This window comes from Heterocephalus glaber, unplaced genomic scaffold (genome assembly GCF_053883595.1).
Source record: "Heterocephalus glaber isolate CG9 unplaced genomic scaffold, H.glaber_assembly_v1.0 deba00001593, whole genome shotgun sequence".
Taxonomy (NCBI): domain Eukaryota; kingdom Metazoa; phylum Chordata; class Mammalia; order Rodentia; family Bathyergidae; genus Heterocephalus; species Heterocephalus glaber.
Window position 1 is genome coordinate 13,541,058 of NW_028258368.1, and position 18,990 is coordinate 13,560,047.

The window sequence follows — 18,990 nt, forward strand, 5'->3', positions numbered from 1 at the left end:
GGCCAACCTATAAAATAGGGAGAAAATATTTGAAAGCTATACAACCGATTAAGGGGTATATATCCAGAATATATCAGGATATTAACAACTCAACCCAAAACAGAAAAAATTCAAAAAAAATTTTTTTAATTTAAAAATAGGCAAGAAACTTAAATAGACATTTTTCCAGGAAGAATATAAATTTCCAGCAGGCATGTCAAAAAATGCTTAACCATCACAAATCATTGGAGAAACTCAAATCAAAACTACAATGAGGTATCACTTCAAGCCTGCTAGGATAACTATTATCAGAAAGACAATTTTAGCAAGGATATGGAAAGGGGAAACCCCTTCACTATAGGTGGGAATGGCAAATATTTCACAATGTGTACAAAATTATCATGTTATACCTTTAATATACACAATTATATATCAACACCTCAATAAAGCTGGGAATACAATAAATAAATTATACACAGCACAGAAACTAATACAGTCAGAAATTTCTAAAATAATTTCTCAATAAACCTGCCTGATGTTTGTTCTATTTCAAGGAACAAAGTCAAAGATAGAAACAAGACAATTATTATTTTCACTTTCCATTTCAATATGAAACAACCATGAATGTAAGAGACTGTGTCATTCAACATATCTCAGATTGTTAAGTATTCAAAAATGAGTCAATTTCTATGCTGGGCACATTTTCTACTGTGCACCACAGTTACCATTATCATCTATAGTTAATACAGGTTATGTAACAGCCCAAATCCTAGGATACCTCAACTGAATCTAGAGTTCACACATTTAATACAATGTCTGTCTTGGAAAAAACTTACACATATACCCTAATAATCCCACAAATACACATTTAATTTTCTCACTGATAATCATCCTAAATGTTTAATATTAAGTTTATAAAAACCCTCTTCAGATTAAGTTTACTTTCAGAATGAGTCAAACTATGTCTTCACAATTTCTTGCCTACATACATCACAATCATGTAATTACTATACCCACTTTAGGTAACCACACCATCTCTCAATGCTTCCATGTTTTACTGACTGAATCACTGCTTTAAACATCATCATATGTGTACTTTTTACTTTAACTAAACTTTTTATATGAATAAAACCTTTATGTGATGCTACTTCAGCAAGTTTCAATGACAATACATACACCATCAAAAAACAAAGAGAATGTAATTATTTTTAATAAAGACCGAGCTTACAAGTGTCACCTCTGACTCTGAAGATGAGTCTAAGATATGAAATATGTATTTCTAATCACAGAGCAAGAAGGCACTTTAAGCTGACATCTTAAGTGTTGCTGCAGAAATATTATCAGTTCTATATAAGGTTCCATAAGTATTAATTCAGCTCTAAGAGTGAGCTGTTGATAGAGGGTACTATTTCAGTCCTATTTGACCTACTGTTAACTGTCTTTTACACTTCTCTGTTCAATGTTCTACAATGTTATGGACAAGTCATCTTAGATTAGCTTTAATTATTATATCCTATTAATACCGTAAGCTTGCCATCTCTTACTCTTTATTCCTTGTTCTCGTATTCTTTACTTAATAAAACAAATACTTTATTACAAAACCAAGGCCTTCCCTCATTCTTTGCCTTTCACATGTAATAGATGAAGAAATCCTAAGGCTTTTACTATATGATCTGTTCTATTCATTTCAACTGCCACTGCCTTAGTTCAGGCCCTCAGTATTCTGTACATGGACTATGGCTGTAAGAATATGACAAGAGTAAAGATTATGTCTTTCCACATTATCTATTACCTATGGTACAAATCATACACAAATATTTATAAAAGAATTATGTTTGAATTTCATTTCCTCCCTCCATCCTCCTCTCTCCTTCACTCCCATCCCCCCTCCATTCCTTCCTTCCTTCTTTTCTTCCTTTCTGTTTTATTGCTAGGGATTGAGAACCTGGGGCCTTCACTATCCTTTAACTCAAACAGCACTGCATGAATTTTTAATCTCAACCAATTCTTTGCCAAATAATAAAGAAAAATTATATGAAGATGAAATAAAGGGATTTTTAAAGTTCATCACAGGTAGGTTGCTTATTGATCATATTGATTCTGAACCCTGGAAAGCAGTTTCCTATGGTAATCAAAACTAGATTTCAGAGGGCTGGGGATTTAGCTCAGTGGCACTATGCCTGCCTCGCAAGCGTGAGGTCCTGAATTTGATCCCTGGTACAAAAAAAAAACAGATTTCAGAAAGTTCTCCATCTATACATGAACGATTTTGTTATAAAGGACTGGGTTGAGATAAACTATGCTTTTCCAATGAAAAAATTTACCTAACAGTTCTAAGGCTAGTTGCTGAAAAGTTCAATATCAATGTCTCTAATGTAAAGTTAAGGTAAGTTTTGTTTTTTTTTTAAACTGAGGTATATTTCTGCTGAAATTGACATCAAAGGAAGGTATAAATGACTTTATTCCCTTGGAAAATAAATTCAGGTGACCTGCTACAGGCTGAGCATTCCCTAAATTCAAAAGGTCAAAAGGCTTCCGAATCTCAAATTTTTTGAGCCTAGGAGAAAAATCCACACCTGGCCTCTTGAGACAATGCACTCAAAATGCAGGTCCACTAAAAATACGTTCAGGCTGAGTGTGTCATGAGATAAATGAATTAATTTCATGTGCACACATGGCTCCTACCCACAAGATATTATGTATATGCAAATATTCGAGGCCAGCCTGAACTACATAGCAAGACCCTGTCTCAAACCAAAAACAAACAAACAAAAAGTCATGAAACTGACCTTCACCAAATTTATCTGATTCAAATTCGTAGTAACAGCTTCTACACCTAAAGCGACATGTTGTTATTATTAAATTATACTGCTAAATTAAAAACTAAGGTTACTACATAATCTGAAACACTTCATAATGTTGCTTAATAAATGTATGTACTAACCTTATTAGAAAACTATCTTTAATAGTTTTCTGTACAAACTACTAATGTGAAGATCTTGTTTTAAAAACACTAATTTTTCATTCATAATTAGCATCATATCCTAGCAAACATCAAGGATTAACCCAGGTATTAAGAAATGAGATATTACAGTAGATCACTAATATCTGATTTCATGTCTATTTATTATTTAGAAAAACAAACAAGACAGTCGTTTTTATCAAGACTCCTGAAGACTCTTGGTTAATCTTTCAACACAATAAGACACAACAATCAATGAAACAAAGACAACTAACTATAATGGGGGGCCCCCTTTTTTATAATCCGTCCAAAACAAATAATAGCCGAACAGCCAGCTTGCAGGTAACAATCATGAAATATAGAAGGAAACTACCCAAAAACTCTATTCAAACTCAAGAAGCTATGATGAGTCAAATTTTATCTGCAAATCCAGGAAAATAGAAAGGGAATTTACAATTCACATTCCACAATTAAAATAGATTATTACAGGCTGAGTATCCTTATTTAAAATGCTTAGGACCAGAAAAATGTTCCAGACTATGAACTTTTGAATTCTGGAACATTTATACAGACTTTACCAGCTGAACATTCTAATCTGAAAGTGATGCTCATAAAGTTTGAAATTTTGGAGCACCTAGGCTCTTCCGATTAGGGATACTCAACCGTATTATAAACAAGACCACAGAGAATATCATGATTAATACTGTAAACCTGCACTATTAATTTTAGTATACTTCAAGCCAAAAGGGGACCTTTAAGTTGGAGGCAAATAATTGAAAAGGTACCTAACTCACAAACCTCTGACAACGTGTTATCACAATGGCCTAAACCCTAGAGATGCCTTTCAAGAGTATTATTCAAAATTAAAACCCATTTTTAAAACATCAGAAAATTGTAGTTATCATATAAAATCTTTAGAAAAAGTCTCACTACAACTTAATCATCAAAACATGTCCCAACCAAAGAGTTTAGCAATCTAATCTGTTCAAATATACAGAGGATATAATGCTAATTATAGGTAGACACTGCCAATACTTGGACCTTATCTACTACTCTGGCTCCTCCTATAAAACAATTTCTAATGACTCAAAGACAAAAATTAGGCACATTTCTGACACAATTATTACTGATTCATTTGAAACATAACACTTTTTACTTTCATCAGAGTTAATTCCATCTATCTTTGTAAGATCTCCATGGATTCAAACAAGTCCTTCAAAACTTAAACAAATTATCAGTTTGATGGTGTAAATGTAACTTTAATCTTCGTGAATGTGTGTCATTTTATCAGTGTAAGATAAACCTAGTCTTAAATGGTTTACTGCAGTGTCTTCTGTCTTTCATATAAAACTGTGAGCTCCTTTCGAACAGACTTTTTTCCTTACTCATAATCACAAAAATCATACTGAAGTATCTTCTCTATCAGATGCCATACATTTGTTATCATTCTTTCTCCAGACAATTTTGAGGTGAACCAAAAACTGACATGTACTCTAAGCCAATTGATAATTTCAATTATTTTGCAGTAAGAATTTTATTCTAGTCCACTTCCCAATGTAGATGAAGTATCTTCATTAGCTAATGTGGGGTTTTTCAACCTCAGCACTAGTGATATTTTGGGCTAGACAAGTCTTCATTGTGACAGGCTGACCTTTGCATTTTAAGATGTTTAGTATCATCCCTGGTCTCCACCCACTACCTGCCAGTAGTACATACCTCTCCCTCAAGTTTTCTCAGCAAAGAATATATTCAGATACTGTCACTGTCTCATAAGGCAAAAAAGCTCCCTGTTGAGAGTCATTAGGCTAATGGATAAGAGCAGAGGCCTTACACAATTTTATACAATTTGGCTTGGCTTTGGTACTCTAGTGATCTGTTATAAAAAAAAACCATGCCCAAAGTACCCACTGCCCCTTCAGGCTGAGCCCAGCATGAATAAATAAAAAAAAGATCTAAACCAACCAACAGCTAGCCTAGATCAACCCAGGCTTAGCCTCTATCAATAGAACCTCAGTAAACACACAGATCCATAAGTACAGAAATAAATGGTTATTATTTTAAGCCACTGATTTGTAGGGTATTTTATTATAGACCATTATGGTGGCAGACAATAAGGAGATAAGACAATCCAAAATCAAGGCCTGTCAGATTGAAAAACCCACCATCTATATGCTGACTAAAGGGTTTTTTTTAATCAACTCATTAATGTTTTCACTTCTAGATCGTGCCTGATAAACAGAAAAATGCAATAAAAGCCCAATTTCTTAATATGTTAATGAAGATGAATTCTGTAAGTTTTTAGTACATTTTTATAGGCTTCTCTTATAGCTTCTCATTCCTACAACTTGAAGCCAATGGTCCAAAAACATTGTAAAGCTCATTATGTAGAATAACCTTTCTTCAGACTCTGAATCCATGGCTTTTTCGTGATCAGTCCCAGAGTTTTATACAGACAAGTCCAAAACACAACCTCCATGGTGGAGATGTAGCTCAGTGGTACAATCAATACTTGCTTAGCATGTACAAGGTTCTGGCTTGGATCCCCATTCCCGCAAAAAAGTAAGACAAAAATTTTAAAATAAAAATTTAAATATTTTTATATTCAATTACATTCAACAATGCTAACTTCTGTAAGTGGCCAAGTGCAAAATACAAGTTTTTTTAAGTTTAGTAGTATCTTTTCCATACAATATATGAACACCAAATATCTACTATGCATTTACCACTTTATCAGATACTGTTCTAAACCCTAGGAATACAGCACTGGAGGGAGGGAGGGAGGGAGGGGGAGAAAGGGACAAAGGGAGAGATCCCTGCCCTTCCAGATCTTACATTCCAGTACTTAACATACTGTCAAAGCATTTTTCAAGTGCTTTACATATATTAACTCATTCAGTCTTCATAACCCTGTGAGAAACTTAGTATTTCCATTACAGAGATGAGAATTAAGAACTAGAAGAAAAAAATAATTGGCACTGCTCTTACTCATTAAAATCTTTAGGCATTCCTGACTCTTTTTTCATACCCTATATATCCATTATCAAATTCTCAGTTCTAACTTGAAAAATTTAAACTTTTTATGCCCCTCCATGCCCCAACTGGGGACTAAACCCGGCCTCTGCACTGAGCTATATTTTCACCTCCCCTTTTGAGACAGTTCAAAGGCTGAGTTTGAACTTGTGATCCTCTTGCCTCAGGCTACCAGAATGCTGGGGTAGTAGAATTATTTCATTTCATGTGGCTGGATTCCAGTTTTTCTTAATTTCTCTGGTCTCCCCACTTCCTCACTGTCCCAGACTCTCTACACAACAGCCAGAATGATCCATCAAAATTCCAGTGAATTCATGTCATACCTAGGCTCAAAACATTTGAATGGCTTCTCCTTTCATTCAGAATATACAGAATTTCGACTGGGCCCACAGGCACTGTAGATAACCCCCCTCTGCTAACTCTAATCTCACATCTTACCACATTTTACCACACCTTCCCAAGAATGCTCAAGCCTGAGTGGCTACACTAGCTTTTCACTTTGCCTAGAATGTTCTTCCCACAGATAACTTTCATGCCATTCTCATCAATCTGTTCCTGTCTCTCCATTCTCACCATTTTATAAGAGATTCTTTTCCTGATAACCCTTAAAACTAAACAACCAACCCCCTTCAGTGTCTTCTGTATCTGTTTAAACTACTTTGTTTCTCCACAGTACTGTTAACACCTAAAAGTATATATTCATTTGCTTATTGTCTGTCTCTGCCCCTGAAAAGGCTGTTTCACAACAGCGGGACATTATTTAATTCACCACTCTATATACCTCCTGAAACAATGCCTAGCAAAATGGTAATTTACATGATCACCTAGATCAGTGATGGTGAACCATTTAGGGAAGAGTGACCAAACTGCAACCTAAAACCCACTTACACAAAGTGCCCACACTGCAAATAAACCTAAATACTGAGATTTTAGTTTAGAAAAAGACAATTCAAACATTAACATCTTTTGTCTTAAAAGAGAAAAACAACACACAATACCATAGATGCCATTAGATTTGCCACCACTGACCTAAATTTTAGCCTAGTTCATTTTGATAATAAAAGTAAATTTAAAGTAGAAATTCTCAAACTTTAGCATACATCAGAATCACCCACAAGGATATAAAAGGGCAGGTTAGGGCTGAGGGTAGAGTTCAGTGATAAGCACACTTGCCTAGCATGTGCAAGGCCCTAAATTCAATCCCTAGCACCAAAGGAGTGGGGTGGGGCAGACTGATGGAGTCTCAGACCCATAGTCTCTGACTTAACTAGTGTGGGACAGGGCTTGAACATTTACATGTTAACTTTGAGAACAATGTTTCACTCCAACACTGTCAGAAAAACAGCTCACCATGGCAATGATTTGCAACTGGTAAGGAAGAAAAGGAATAGGGTGGACGGGTATCCTCTGGACTTAGATCCTGATTTAGAAGACTAAAAAGTAAGACAATATAGGGCCAGGGATTTAGCTCAGTGGATTTAGCTGCCTGTTTCCCAAGCACAAGGTCCCAAGTTCGATCCCCAGTACTAAAAATAAATAATAAAATAAAATAAAATAAAATAAAAATAAGACAGTATACTTTTGCCTGAGTAGGATTTTCTTTTTAAGAGATGGAACCAGAAAGATGTAGGTTATAGTCTATTTAGGTCTCATGGTCTTGCACAGTCTATGAAAATGACTACCACATTTAAGCAGATGGGCAGGAGATGCTCAAAAACCAGTATAGATTCCAACTGGGACAGCTGCCTAAATCACCATTTCCCACCTATACAAATAATTTCAAGAACAAGGGTGGGCCTATAGTGGTTACATATCAGTTATTGTAGGTAGCCTCACTTGCTTCCATAGTCATAGCATTTCTTCCTTACCTGCTAGTCCATATAAGCAATCTTAGAGCACATCACTTTTCTTTTCTTTTTTTTTAAGACAGGGTCTCTCCTATAAAATTCAGGTTGGCCTCAAAACTTGTAGCAACCCTCCCACTTCAACCTCCTGAGTGCTGGGATTACAGTCATGCATCACTAGACCGGCCACGTCATTTCTGACATAACAATTCCTTCCTTCATTTATTTATGATCAGAAAACTCCTCCAAAACCTGGCCCACCATTTTTACTGTATTTATTCAATGGGTCCCGGAAGCCTATTATGTGTAAATATTATAGGGGTTACAGCATTGAATAATAAAGACAAGGTTCTTGTTTTATGTATCTTATGTTCTTCTGGGGAGAGATAGAAAAATAAACACGAAAACACTAGATAATAAGTGCTACTGCAGAGGAAAAAGAGACTTGTGTGAAACAATGAGTAACCAAATGACTTTTACATAAAATGACTAGAGGATATCTCACTGAAGTGTCATTTAAGCTCAATTCTTAATGACAAGAAGAAGTCAGCCAGGAAAGATCAGGGTATAGCTAACACAAAAGATTTTGAGGCTGGGAATAGACTTGACCTGTTTCAAAAGCCAAAAGAAGGCCAATGTGACTGACTACAATGTACCATGGTAAAGAGGGACAATTATTTAAGATGAAATCAGAGAAACAGAATGGACCATATCATGAAGGATTTTGTAACAAAAACCAAAGAGCCAGATTTATTTAGAAATCAGCTGGTATTGGACAAGGAGAATATTTATAACGATGCTTATAGAGAATAGTTGAGCAATGAACTAAGATGGGGGGATTAGATTAGAAAATGTTTTCATGGAAATTTTAGTTGAAAGAAACTTGTAGTCCAACATTCTCATTTTACAGAAAGATGATGTGGCCCAAACTGTGGGTTCTCTGAGGTCAGATTAAAGGCAAGCTCTTTAACATCCAGGCCAAAGTTCTTTCCATAATTCCTGCCCTCATTTTGAAAACCAAAACAGTTTTTACCATAAGCATTTCCAAAAGTGACATTACAGCATCAAATGGAAACACATTTAAGAAATAACTATCCATGTCAAATTATTCACATTTCCAGTTCCTTATATGGATTTTTTATGGCAGCTAATGCTGCTTAAATATTTACCACCAAATTTATTCACAGTATGTGAAGTAGGAAAAAAATAAGTTGAATAAACAACAAAATATACTTACATCTGGGTATTCTTTAACAGGCACATAAAGTTTCTCTTGTAACTGAACAATAGGTCCCACAGCATCAGGCAATTCTGCACTCCTTTTCTCTGTACTGCCATTTAATGTGTCATTGTACATGTCTTTCCGTACTCTGCTAATTTCTGTTAAAAGTAAAAATTTTAAATGTGTTAGACAAAAAAATGTATTCTTGCTAGTCCAGGAAAAAATTTAATAAAAAAAAAGAAGGCAGGAGAAAATGTCATCAATAAAGTGTTAAAACTAGAGTGAATGTTCAAATTCCAGGAAAGAATGATTGACCTGTTCTCTGGATTGAGCTCACGTTTAACAGAATGACAGCCTTAATTTCTACCACAAATCACATTTACACCAACCAAGTAACACATCTTATTAAAACTTCAGAGCTTAAACTCTTACACTGTATAATATGGACTTATTTTACCTAATTTTTCCTTGCTTAAATAAGGCCAGTCATTCAAAGTGACAGCTTTAACCAACTATCATATACCTGTTTAAAATGTACACTAAAGGTGCCTTTATATTTCAGAAATAATCTATGGGAATGAGATTTAAACTGAACAATTTTGTTACATATTTTGGTTAGCTTCAGAATATTCAGAAATGCCCAACAGACAACAGATTGCAAGTTTAGCAGAAGTCTAAGTTTGATAAATAAATACTGTGGTTAAAACTATACAAAGTCTTAGAGAAGGTAAAGGGAGAGGGAAGGTCTAAAGGAACCCTAAGAAAAACAACATTCAAGGAGTGAGGAAAATAAGCTCTAAACCAAGAAATGGAGGTAAACAGAAAAACTAGAGAAGAGGAGTCATAGATGCTAAGGTGATCAACAGTGTCAAATATTACAGAAATATGGTAAAGAGCTAAAGATGGGACCTTGGATTTGATCACTACATTTACTAGTGATCAAAGAAGTTTCAAGAGAAAGACGGTAATGGAAATGAAACTACAGTGAGTTAATGAATCAAATACAAAAAGTACAGATACCTAAGATCAATGACCTTAACTATACTTCTTTTAAAAAGCAAAATTTTAATGAATCAAGTCTTATAAAGAAAATGAATTAAAGCTTCAAGATTAAGCTTCTCTAGGGCTCAGTGATTCCGGCACCTGCCTCGAGAGCACAAGGCCCTGAGTTCGATCCCCAGTACAAAAAAAAAAAAAAAAAATTGTATCAAATTTAAAGAGCAAAATTAAAAAAGACAAAGGAAACAAGGAGACAGATCTTAAAAAAAAAAAAAAAAGAAAGATTAAGCTTCTCCTGTGTACCAGAGGATGGTCCCCCCATTGAAATGTACCGTCTAGTAAGAGTTGCCATTACTGTACTAAAGTTAGATGGATGCCTATCTAATATATCTTCATCCTACAGATTTGTCCTTCGTGGGAAAAAAGCTTACAGTCACATATTTTAAATTTTTTAAATTTCTTAAAAGTGTACTTTCTAGGTCTTCTAAAATGGAATTTTTAATCTGTTGACATTAAGGAGCTATCAAATATGAATATACACTTTAATTTTCCTTACTGCTTATATAAATCAGTTTCAGTTAAATAACATCCAACTCAGAAAAAAGGCATGATCAAAGGTGTTCTTAACCAAATATAAATCTTAATCACTTGATAACCTGTACATTTTCTGCTTTACTGACAGCAATGTTTATTTCATTACACATTTTATTTCTTAAATAACATTTTACTCATCAAAGCCTACCAAACGTTGTCTAAATAGCCAATAAAAATCAATAAAAATCAAAATATAATACCTTGGATTTGACTAAAAGGACAAGATTTTATTCTTTTTAAAGTTTGTTTTATTCTCCTAACTTTACTATGAAATCTTTCCTAATAATCCCCAGTATTAAACTAGTCTTTAGCTTAACCAAAGGATATTAGAAAAATGCAATTAAAATTACACAAACATCTTTTAGTCCAGGTCAAGCATTATGGGTATTATCGGCTAAATTTCCTTAGAAACTGTCCAATTCTTGTAAGGAAGTTAATATAGCAGCAATATAAAGACCTGGCAATAATGGCTTATAATGAACATAGATTAAATTTATTTATAAATATATATGGAAAATAAATGGAATCCACCAGCTTTTTAAGAGAAAGATCCACTAACACAAAGAGGAATTTATACCAAGGATTGCAAGAATAATTCAATATTTAACAATTTATTATTATAAGTAATCACAATAATGTTAATAACAGATCAAGCCAGGGGGACATGATCTTCCAGGTAAACAAATTTGCCAAACTTAGAAAAATAAAAAGAATTATGAATGATAAAAATTCAAGTGACATTTAAAATATAAATATATAAAACTAGTAAGTTCATATATACATACATTAACTGATACAATCCAATGACCACTTAACTTGTAAGCATTTGTGTATTCCTTTTACAACTAAAAGTTCTATGGGTTTCTGTAACTCACTTTGTCCCCAGTTTCCATAATAGTCTTTGGAACACAGTAAGAAAAGTATTTGGTGGGCTGAACAGATTGGTGGGTAAAAAGAAGAGAAATGGGCTAGATTCTGGATTGATGCTAAACAAGTTATGGTTCCAGCTCTCAAAAATTTTTGTCTAATATGGGAGATTCAGTAAGTGTTTTCTGCTATGATGTTTTCAGTCTCTCAGCTATATCACCAAATTAATAACAGGTCACAAATTATGTATATGATAGTACTGATTGGGAGTGAAAAGATGACACAGTAGCAATCCTCAAGGAATTTACAATGTAGTTCATCTTGAGTCTAACCAGCTAAGTACTACTACCCTTATTAACACTAACTGTCTAGCAAGGAACATTACCTTTCTAGAAAGGAAATCATTGGCAATTTTTGGTATGCTACAACACTCCCTCAGAGGTCTGATTCCAGTTCTAACTGTAACTCTTTGTGATTTTAGACAAGTCTCTTATTTTACCTCTCCATGCCTGTGAGTCATGTAAGTAAAGTCACTTAGTGAATGACTCAAACTCAATGCTTTCCAATCTTACCATGCAAGAACCCAACTTATGATTTTCCCCTTAAGCCCAGTTCAAAACTTTCCATCCCCTAAGTATTAGCCATCAGTTTAATATTCTACCATGTTGATATAATTGTAACAAAACTATTAGAGAAACACAATACATTTGAAAAATGTTCTCATCCTCTTGAAATTTTTGAATTCACAGGCACTCATTCAGCAAACAGGAGTGTTCCCTTACTATACTGTACGTATTTTGTTGTATCACATATTATACTTCTACATGGCCTTTATCAAACAGCAGCAGTAATTCAGAAGTGTAAGTTCAGTATAAAACTTTCCATACAGTAACTCCTGAAATGGGCATGTTATTTTCCATCTAGATAGCCTCACTTTCAAGACAATTTGCTTTAGTATCTCTGAAGTTCTTAAATATTACAAATTTATTTTATGGATTCAAAATCTCTAATACTAAAATTTCATCCATTGACTTCATTCGAGCAGCAGCTCCACATATACTCAGAAAGCTCTATCATGGAAGTGTCCTCTAAACCATACATGTTTTTATATCCTCCCACTCATATAGACACACTCCAATTTGTATAAGTCCCTTGTAAAGTGTAAAACTCACACAATATTCCATGACAGTGGGTGAGAATGTGGATTGAGGCTGTCTACTTCAACTTTCCACTTACTTCCTTGGCAAGCACAAAACACTACTAACATTTTGCTGCAGGTAATAAGACAAATCTTCACCAGTCCTTATCTCTACAAATGTTCATTTATACACCAAAAGATGATTTTAAATGTTTTTCCTGGTTGTTTCCACCTGCATATATACCTTCAGACTGATGTTAATCAGCTGACATTCTTTAGAGTTGACTATTTTCTGAGTCAAGAATCTAACTCCAATTTCATGGAGCAAACATTTCACTAGCCTAAATACAAAAATACTGGCATACAATTAATAAACACATCATGAAATCTCAATCTACACTGACTCCAGCTTCTTCTAGTACCACCAGTTTAGGTAACAAGCCATACATTCTGGAATCTACAGATAATGCCATCAAATTCAGAAAGTTTTTCAGCTTTTAGGAGTATTAATCTTTATACCATTTAAGTTCTTCCTATTTTCCATGTTTTCTTGAATAAATATTCAATGATCACATTTGTTTTTAAATTTCAGTACAAAGAAAACTATTTGGGCTCAGGCCTGAAAAGTTGATCCAGTTGTACTACTTACATCTCCTCACCCTTTTCTACTTTAATTATCTTGATTTTTTTTTTCTTTCCCAAACTAAAGCTCAACTGTCAGTTAACTCTGCTCCTGGAGGAAGAGGGTACATAGCCATCATACTATACTGTTCTATGTGACTTGCTACTATTACACTGTCAAACTTAAACTGTGTTTTCCCCCATAATTTACCCAACTATGAACTGAGCTAAACAACTTAAAATCATTCTTCTGTTTCATAAGCCTCAGTTCATTTTTGCCTTTGGCTTTTCCAGTACCACCACTCTTTCATTGTATTTTAATTACTGATATGCATCCCATTCTCTGATCCCTTACAATTTTACTTACTTAATTACTATATTAACTACCAGACCAATTACTCCATGTTAAACTAGAACAAAAGCAAGGACAGTATCAGAATAGAAAAACAGAGGCAAGGAAATATAAATTACAAAAATCAAGCAATCTTTTCCCAAAATAGTTAAGGGGTACAAAAATTCAATACTGCAATGTTGGAAGACCAGGTAAGAATAAAATATAATTCTAGTTTACTTTCTGATTAAGAAAGCAAGAAAACAAAATATAAAAAATATTTACTAAATCATAAACAACAATGCCATGATATGAAAACAAAATGCATAAAAATTAGTTTCAGGATTTTCAGCAATCCAAATTAAAAGAAGACTTTTTAAAACACTGGAAAAAAGTTTCATATGAACACATCTTATACTCAGTGTTGTCGTAGTTAATTCCAATTGTTTCAATGGTTAGACTGATGTTACAGACAGACATATTTGGGCATCAATCAGTGTTTTTGTGTGCATTACAATGAAATCCATGAAAAATTACATTATCTTTGTAATTCAAATGTAGCTAAAATATAAAAGGAATGAAAAAGTTATGATTTCATTTTATCGTGGTCTCCTTTTAAAATTTCAATCTACCATTCATTTATTCAGTAAGATAAAAGCCTATTACTTATAAACCCACATATGCTTCATGTACATAGTATAACTTTTATAAGAAGTTAAAATGATAGCTTTCATCATCCCAAAATTAGTTTAAATGGGTGTTACTTTCTGATATCTGAATTCACCCCTTGCTAGACATTAAAGTAACATACTAACACAGGAAAATAAAGTGAAACCTTAGTTATTTCAGGTCTTAGCAAATTAATGTTTTCACTTATATGATACTTTTTATAAAGTCAAAACAATGACATGCGGAGACTATCAATACCTGAAGAATATGTGCCAAGAGGCTGTTAGGTGTCTCCATGCACTTGGTTGAACAACTATCCCTTCAATGAAAAGAAACCTTAAATTCAAGTTTACTAGCTACTAGAAAAAGTTAAAGCTATTCTGAGTAAAGAAAAACCAATGTAATGTCACATCACTGTGCTCATTTTAAGAAACTACATCCACAAAAGCACAGAAAGAAAAAGCAAGTTACCACAGAATGTACTATTATTTACTACAATATATTTTGTTTACTCTAAGAACTAAATAAATCTGATTTAATCTCAAGGTAACTAAATGCTTTCATATTGGCAAGAAACTTCAGTAATCCTCTAAGATCAGTCCTTATCTGGAGGGTTAATTCGTACTATACTTCTAAATTATAAGTATACAAACAAAAACTATGAAATTAAATTCAACATCTCAACCCCACTTTATATTGCCAAAATTAACAACTGGCAAATCTGTGAATAAATTTCACACACAAAAACATTAATTAGCAAAGACTCTCTAACAATGCTAATTTTATTTCCCTGATAGTAAATTCTCAGCAGCAGTTCTGTATGATGGAAATATTTAACAGCAAGCTCCACCTTCCCAGAAAAACTTTCATAGGTTACAAAGCAGAATGTTTATGATCCAAATTATACTTATATACAGACATCCAGAAATCAAAAAAGATAAAAAAGCAATCAGTAATCCCTGGGAAATGGATTTATAGAAGATATTCAGCCCTAACTTATTTTGTAACAATCACTTATCAGAAAATGATATTAGGAGAGGAGAATAAGTCAAAATGCCTTATGTGATATTGGATTTCCTATGTAAAAACAATAAATTTATATTATTATATAATTAAGGATCAAGATGATGGCTCCCAACTCTTTAGACATAAACCAAAAGCTTATCTAAAACTTGGAAAGTGGTTTATGGTCACAGCTAGTACAACTCACATTTTAGCACTGTGTTTGTGTCTGTGTGGTAATGGGGAATGAAACTAGGGCCCCCTACCAATGAGCTACATCCCCAACTTAAGCCCTTCATGCCTCTATCTCGTGAGTAGCTGGGATCAGATAGATAGCCATGTGCCACCAGATCTGGCTCCAACCAGTTATATAGGGTTTTATACAATATTTCCTGAATAAGAAACTCTTAGGGCCAGGGATTTAGCTCAGTGGCACCACGCCTGCCTCTCAAGCACAAGGTCCTGAGTGTGATCCCCGGTACTGCCAAAAAAAAAAAAGGAAGAAGCTCTTAAAATCCATCCTAAGAAATGATAACTAGAGAATGGAAAATAAGAAAATGGCCTAAACCAACCTTTGGTTTATGGCTGGCCATACTATAATACCCACTGTGCAACAAATACATTGCTTTAATAGCGACTACAAAAATAGTCTTTGCAGCTCTCGCTCTCCTTCATTCCATTCTAACAAAACATAGTTTTAACTCCAGATCTAGGGTCCTAAAGTGACAATGCTGAATGAATAAATAATGCTGGTATACACAGAAAGTAAAATAGACCATTAGGAAGAACAGAATAAAGCAGGAAAAGGATTTTTTTAAATGAATAAAAACCAATTTTTTCATTGGCATAGGCAGGTTTCATAAATTGAAATAAATTTTGTTCCAATTTAACAAGTTAGTTACTTTTTTTGGTACTGGGTATCGAACTCAGGACCATGTGCTTGCAAGGCAGGTGCAGTGCCACTGAGCTAAATCCCTGGCTTCAAGTTAGCTACTTTTAAACTTGGTTAGTTTTATACATGTCAAATATCATTTAATAAAAATGTTGCCTTCTGGTCATTTAGTTCCTTAGAATATTCAAGGGATAACAGTCCTTAGTAAAACTTAAAATGATGAGGAAACAAGTTAAAAACATTTGGTAATGAATTAACAGTAAACCAGTACATATCATCAGAATTCAGACTAACAAGTAACACTAGAGAGCCTTGCAATTTGTATTATCCACTACTGCACCATAAACTCACAGCAATGGAAATCAGTACCCAAGACATAGACAAGAGAAAATATACTTACATGGCTTTGAATTTTTATTTATTTTAAGGTATAAATTTTTCAAAAATAAATATTTTTCGGGCCAGGGATTTAGCTCAGTGGTCTCGCTGCCTGCTGTGCAAGAGCAAGGACCCGAGTTCAATCCCCAGTACCAAAAAAATAAATTAATTAAATAAAATTAAATAAATAAATATTTTTCTTAGAAGTTTTAAACTCATAATAGAAATAATAGCAATAAATTATAATCCATGAAACCATGTCATAAATATAAGGGGAAAAAAGACATCTTCCTTAAAAAATTCTAATAAATGTAAAGACGGACTCAGAAAATCACTATTAGAAAACCACCACAATAATAACTACTGCAGGCAAAAATTTAATGGATACTAAAATATGTCAACGAAACTATGAGATACAGGATATCCATACAGTTTCAGAGTATCTCCTAAGAAATTATTAAGTATACAGGGAAAAAAAAGAAGCTCTTCAGTGGAGATCTGGAAGACAACACCTTCACCATACGATCAAGTTAAAACATACTGCTTAGAAATGTGCATGCCAGTACCTTCCTGTGGTCTTCATGCCAAAAATGCCTAACTTCAATCCATTCATGAGAAATGATCAGACAAACTCAAATTGAAGAATATTTTTGAAAATAACTAATACTCTTCAAAAGTGTCAAAATCACGAAAGAGTACAGTCATTCATTACAGGAATCTAAGATAATATGGTCATTCACAATATGGAATTCTGAATTAGATCCTGGATCTAAAAAAGTGTATAAATAGGAAAACTGATTAAAATTTACGTAAGATTTACAAATTAATAGTACTATACCAATTGTGTTATGGTTATATGGGTTAACCTCAACTTCTAGTTGTTGTTTTTTTTTTAACTTTTCTATAAATCTCTAATAACTTTAAAGTTTTTGCTTTGGGCTCTGGAGTTATTTACTCCGATGTGGGGAAAGAGGAATACTGTGGGAAAGAATGAAAGGTATGAAAATGTCTTATTTCTCTAGTCTCTTAAAATAAAATGCTTGTTTACCAATAAAACCAAGGAAATCAAAATCATTCAAAATGATCTGTTCTACAATTTAAATGACATCAAGTTAAATTTTTAATTATATATACTTGCTTTTTTAAAAATAAGCACTTTGTGCTAGTCACTCAAAATACAAGACTTTTTCCCTTAAATGTGAGTGCTTAATAAATCAATTATTATTCTCTGAAACTAGAAAGTATACAAGGATACAATGATAATCTCAACTAGAGATGTCCTTCCTTACAAAAGCTTCACAGATTTATAAATCTTAGATTTTCTTTAATGGGTGCTGTTAGAAAACACATGCACTTTACAACTGCCAGAAAGAATGTGGATAAACGTCACAATCCATAGACAATCATCTTTCTGAGAAAAGTGAATCTTTCGTCAGTGACAGATGATAAAGCAAAGGCCTTCAGGCTACACAACTGTATCTTACCAATGCTTCCCACACAACTATCCGTGTGCCTTCAAAATTAACCTTCTGGGTCTCAGTTTCCTCACCTTTAAAATGAGCAGGTTAGACGAGATCACATTTAAGGCTTCCATGTGGGCTAAAATGTTACCCATTAAAAGTCTATGTATTTTCTGTCCCTTTACAGACAGAGAACTCCATTCAGTGATCACTCTGAACTGATAACCCACAGGCAAGGGCTATATAAATTCAATGACCTACAGAGAATTACATATGATCCCATCTTACTCCTTTCAAAATTATGCACCTAAGTCCCTCAACTACTGGACACCAAGATTTACTTTAAATGATATCCTGGTGAAACACTAAATCCTCATATAAACAGGTTTCTACACAGCTGTATTTAGGTTAGTCCCTGTGTATTGTGCCTTCCTGAAATTCCTAGTCCCTTGGGGCTCTAAAAAAGAATGTGGGGTCACAAATGTTGGCACATCCCTGTAATCCCAGCACTCTGGGAGGATGATGCAGGGGAATTTTAAAAGCTTGAACCCTTCATGGGCAATTTAGCAAAACCATGTCTCAAAATTTTAAAAGGAGCTGGAAATGTAGCACACATAAGAAAGTGGGTTCAATATCCAGTATAGGGACTTGAGGGGAGGAATCTAAGTAAAAATGAAACTGATCTCCTAAAAAATTTTGAGTTATGTCTCTACAAGAGAGAGAAGTGGACTGCTTTTCCTAGGTAAAAAATTCTTTAAATTTTAATTGTCCTGTTCAATTGTACTTCAAATTCCATCTAAACTGAATGAAGGAAAAGCTTAAGACAGGTTTATGTGAGCATTCCTTTGTTCTATAAACAAAAGTAAGTGAAGACCAAATAACATTCACAGGTAACAGCAGCCCACATATAAGAAAAATCTTTTATACTATGGAAAAGCTAAGGAGGGTCTTTTAAACTATAATAAACAATCAATATATACAACAATCCAAAAGGTCCTTTAC

General features: G+C 33.8%; 1 protein-coding gene across 9 annotated transcripts in view; it reads right to left on the reverse strand.

The window, feature by feature from the left end:
- Qki (QKI, KH domain containing RNA binding) overlaps positions 1 to 18,990 on the reverse strand; it is a 148,107-nt gene that overhangs the window by 102,260 nt on the left and 26,857 nt on the right. For all 9 annotated transcript variants that reach the window (XM_087193527.1, XM_087193528.1, XM_087193525.1 and 6 more), the window contains exon 2: positions 9,053 to 9,195. In XM_087193527.1, coding sequence (XP_087049653.1) covers positions 9,053 to 9,195 — 143 coding nt within the window. The remainder of the gene's footprint in view (positions 1 to 9,052; positions 9,196 to 18,990) is intronic.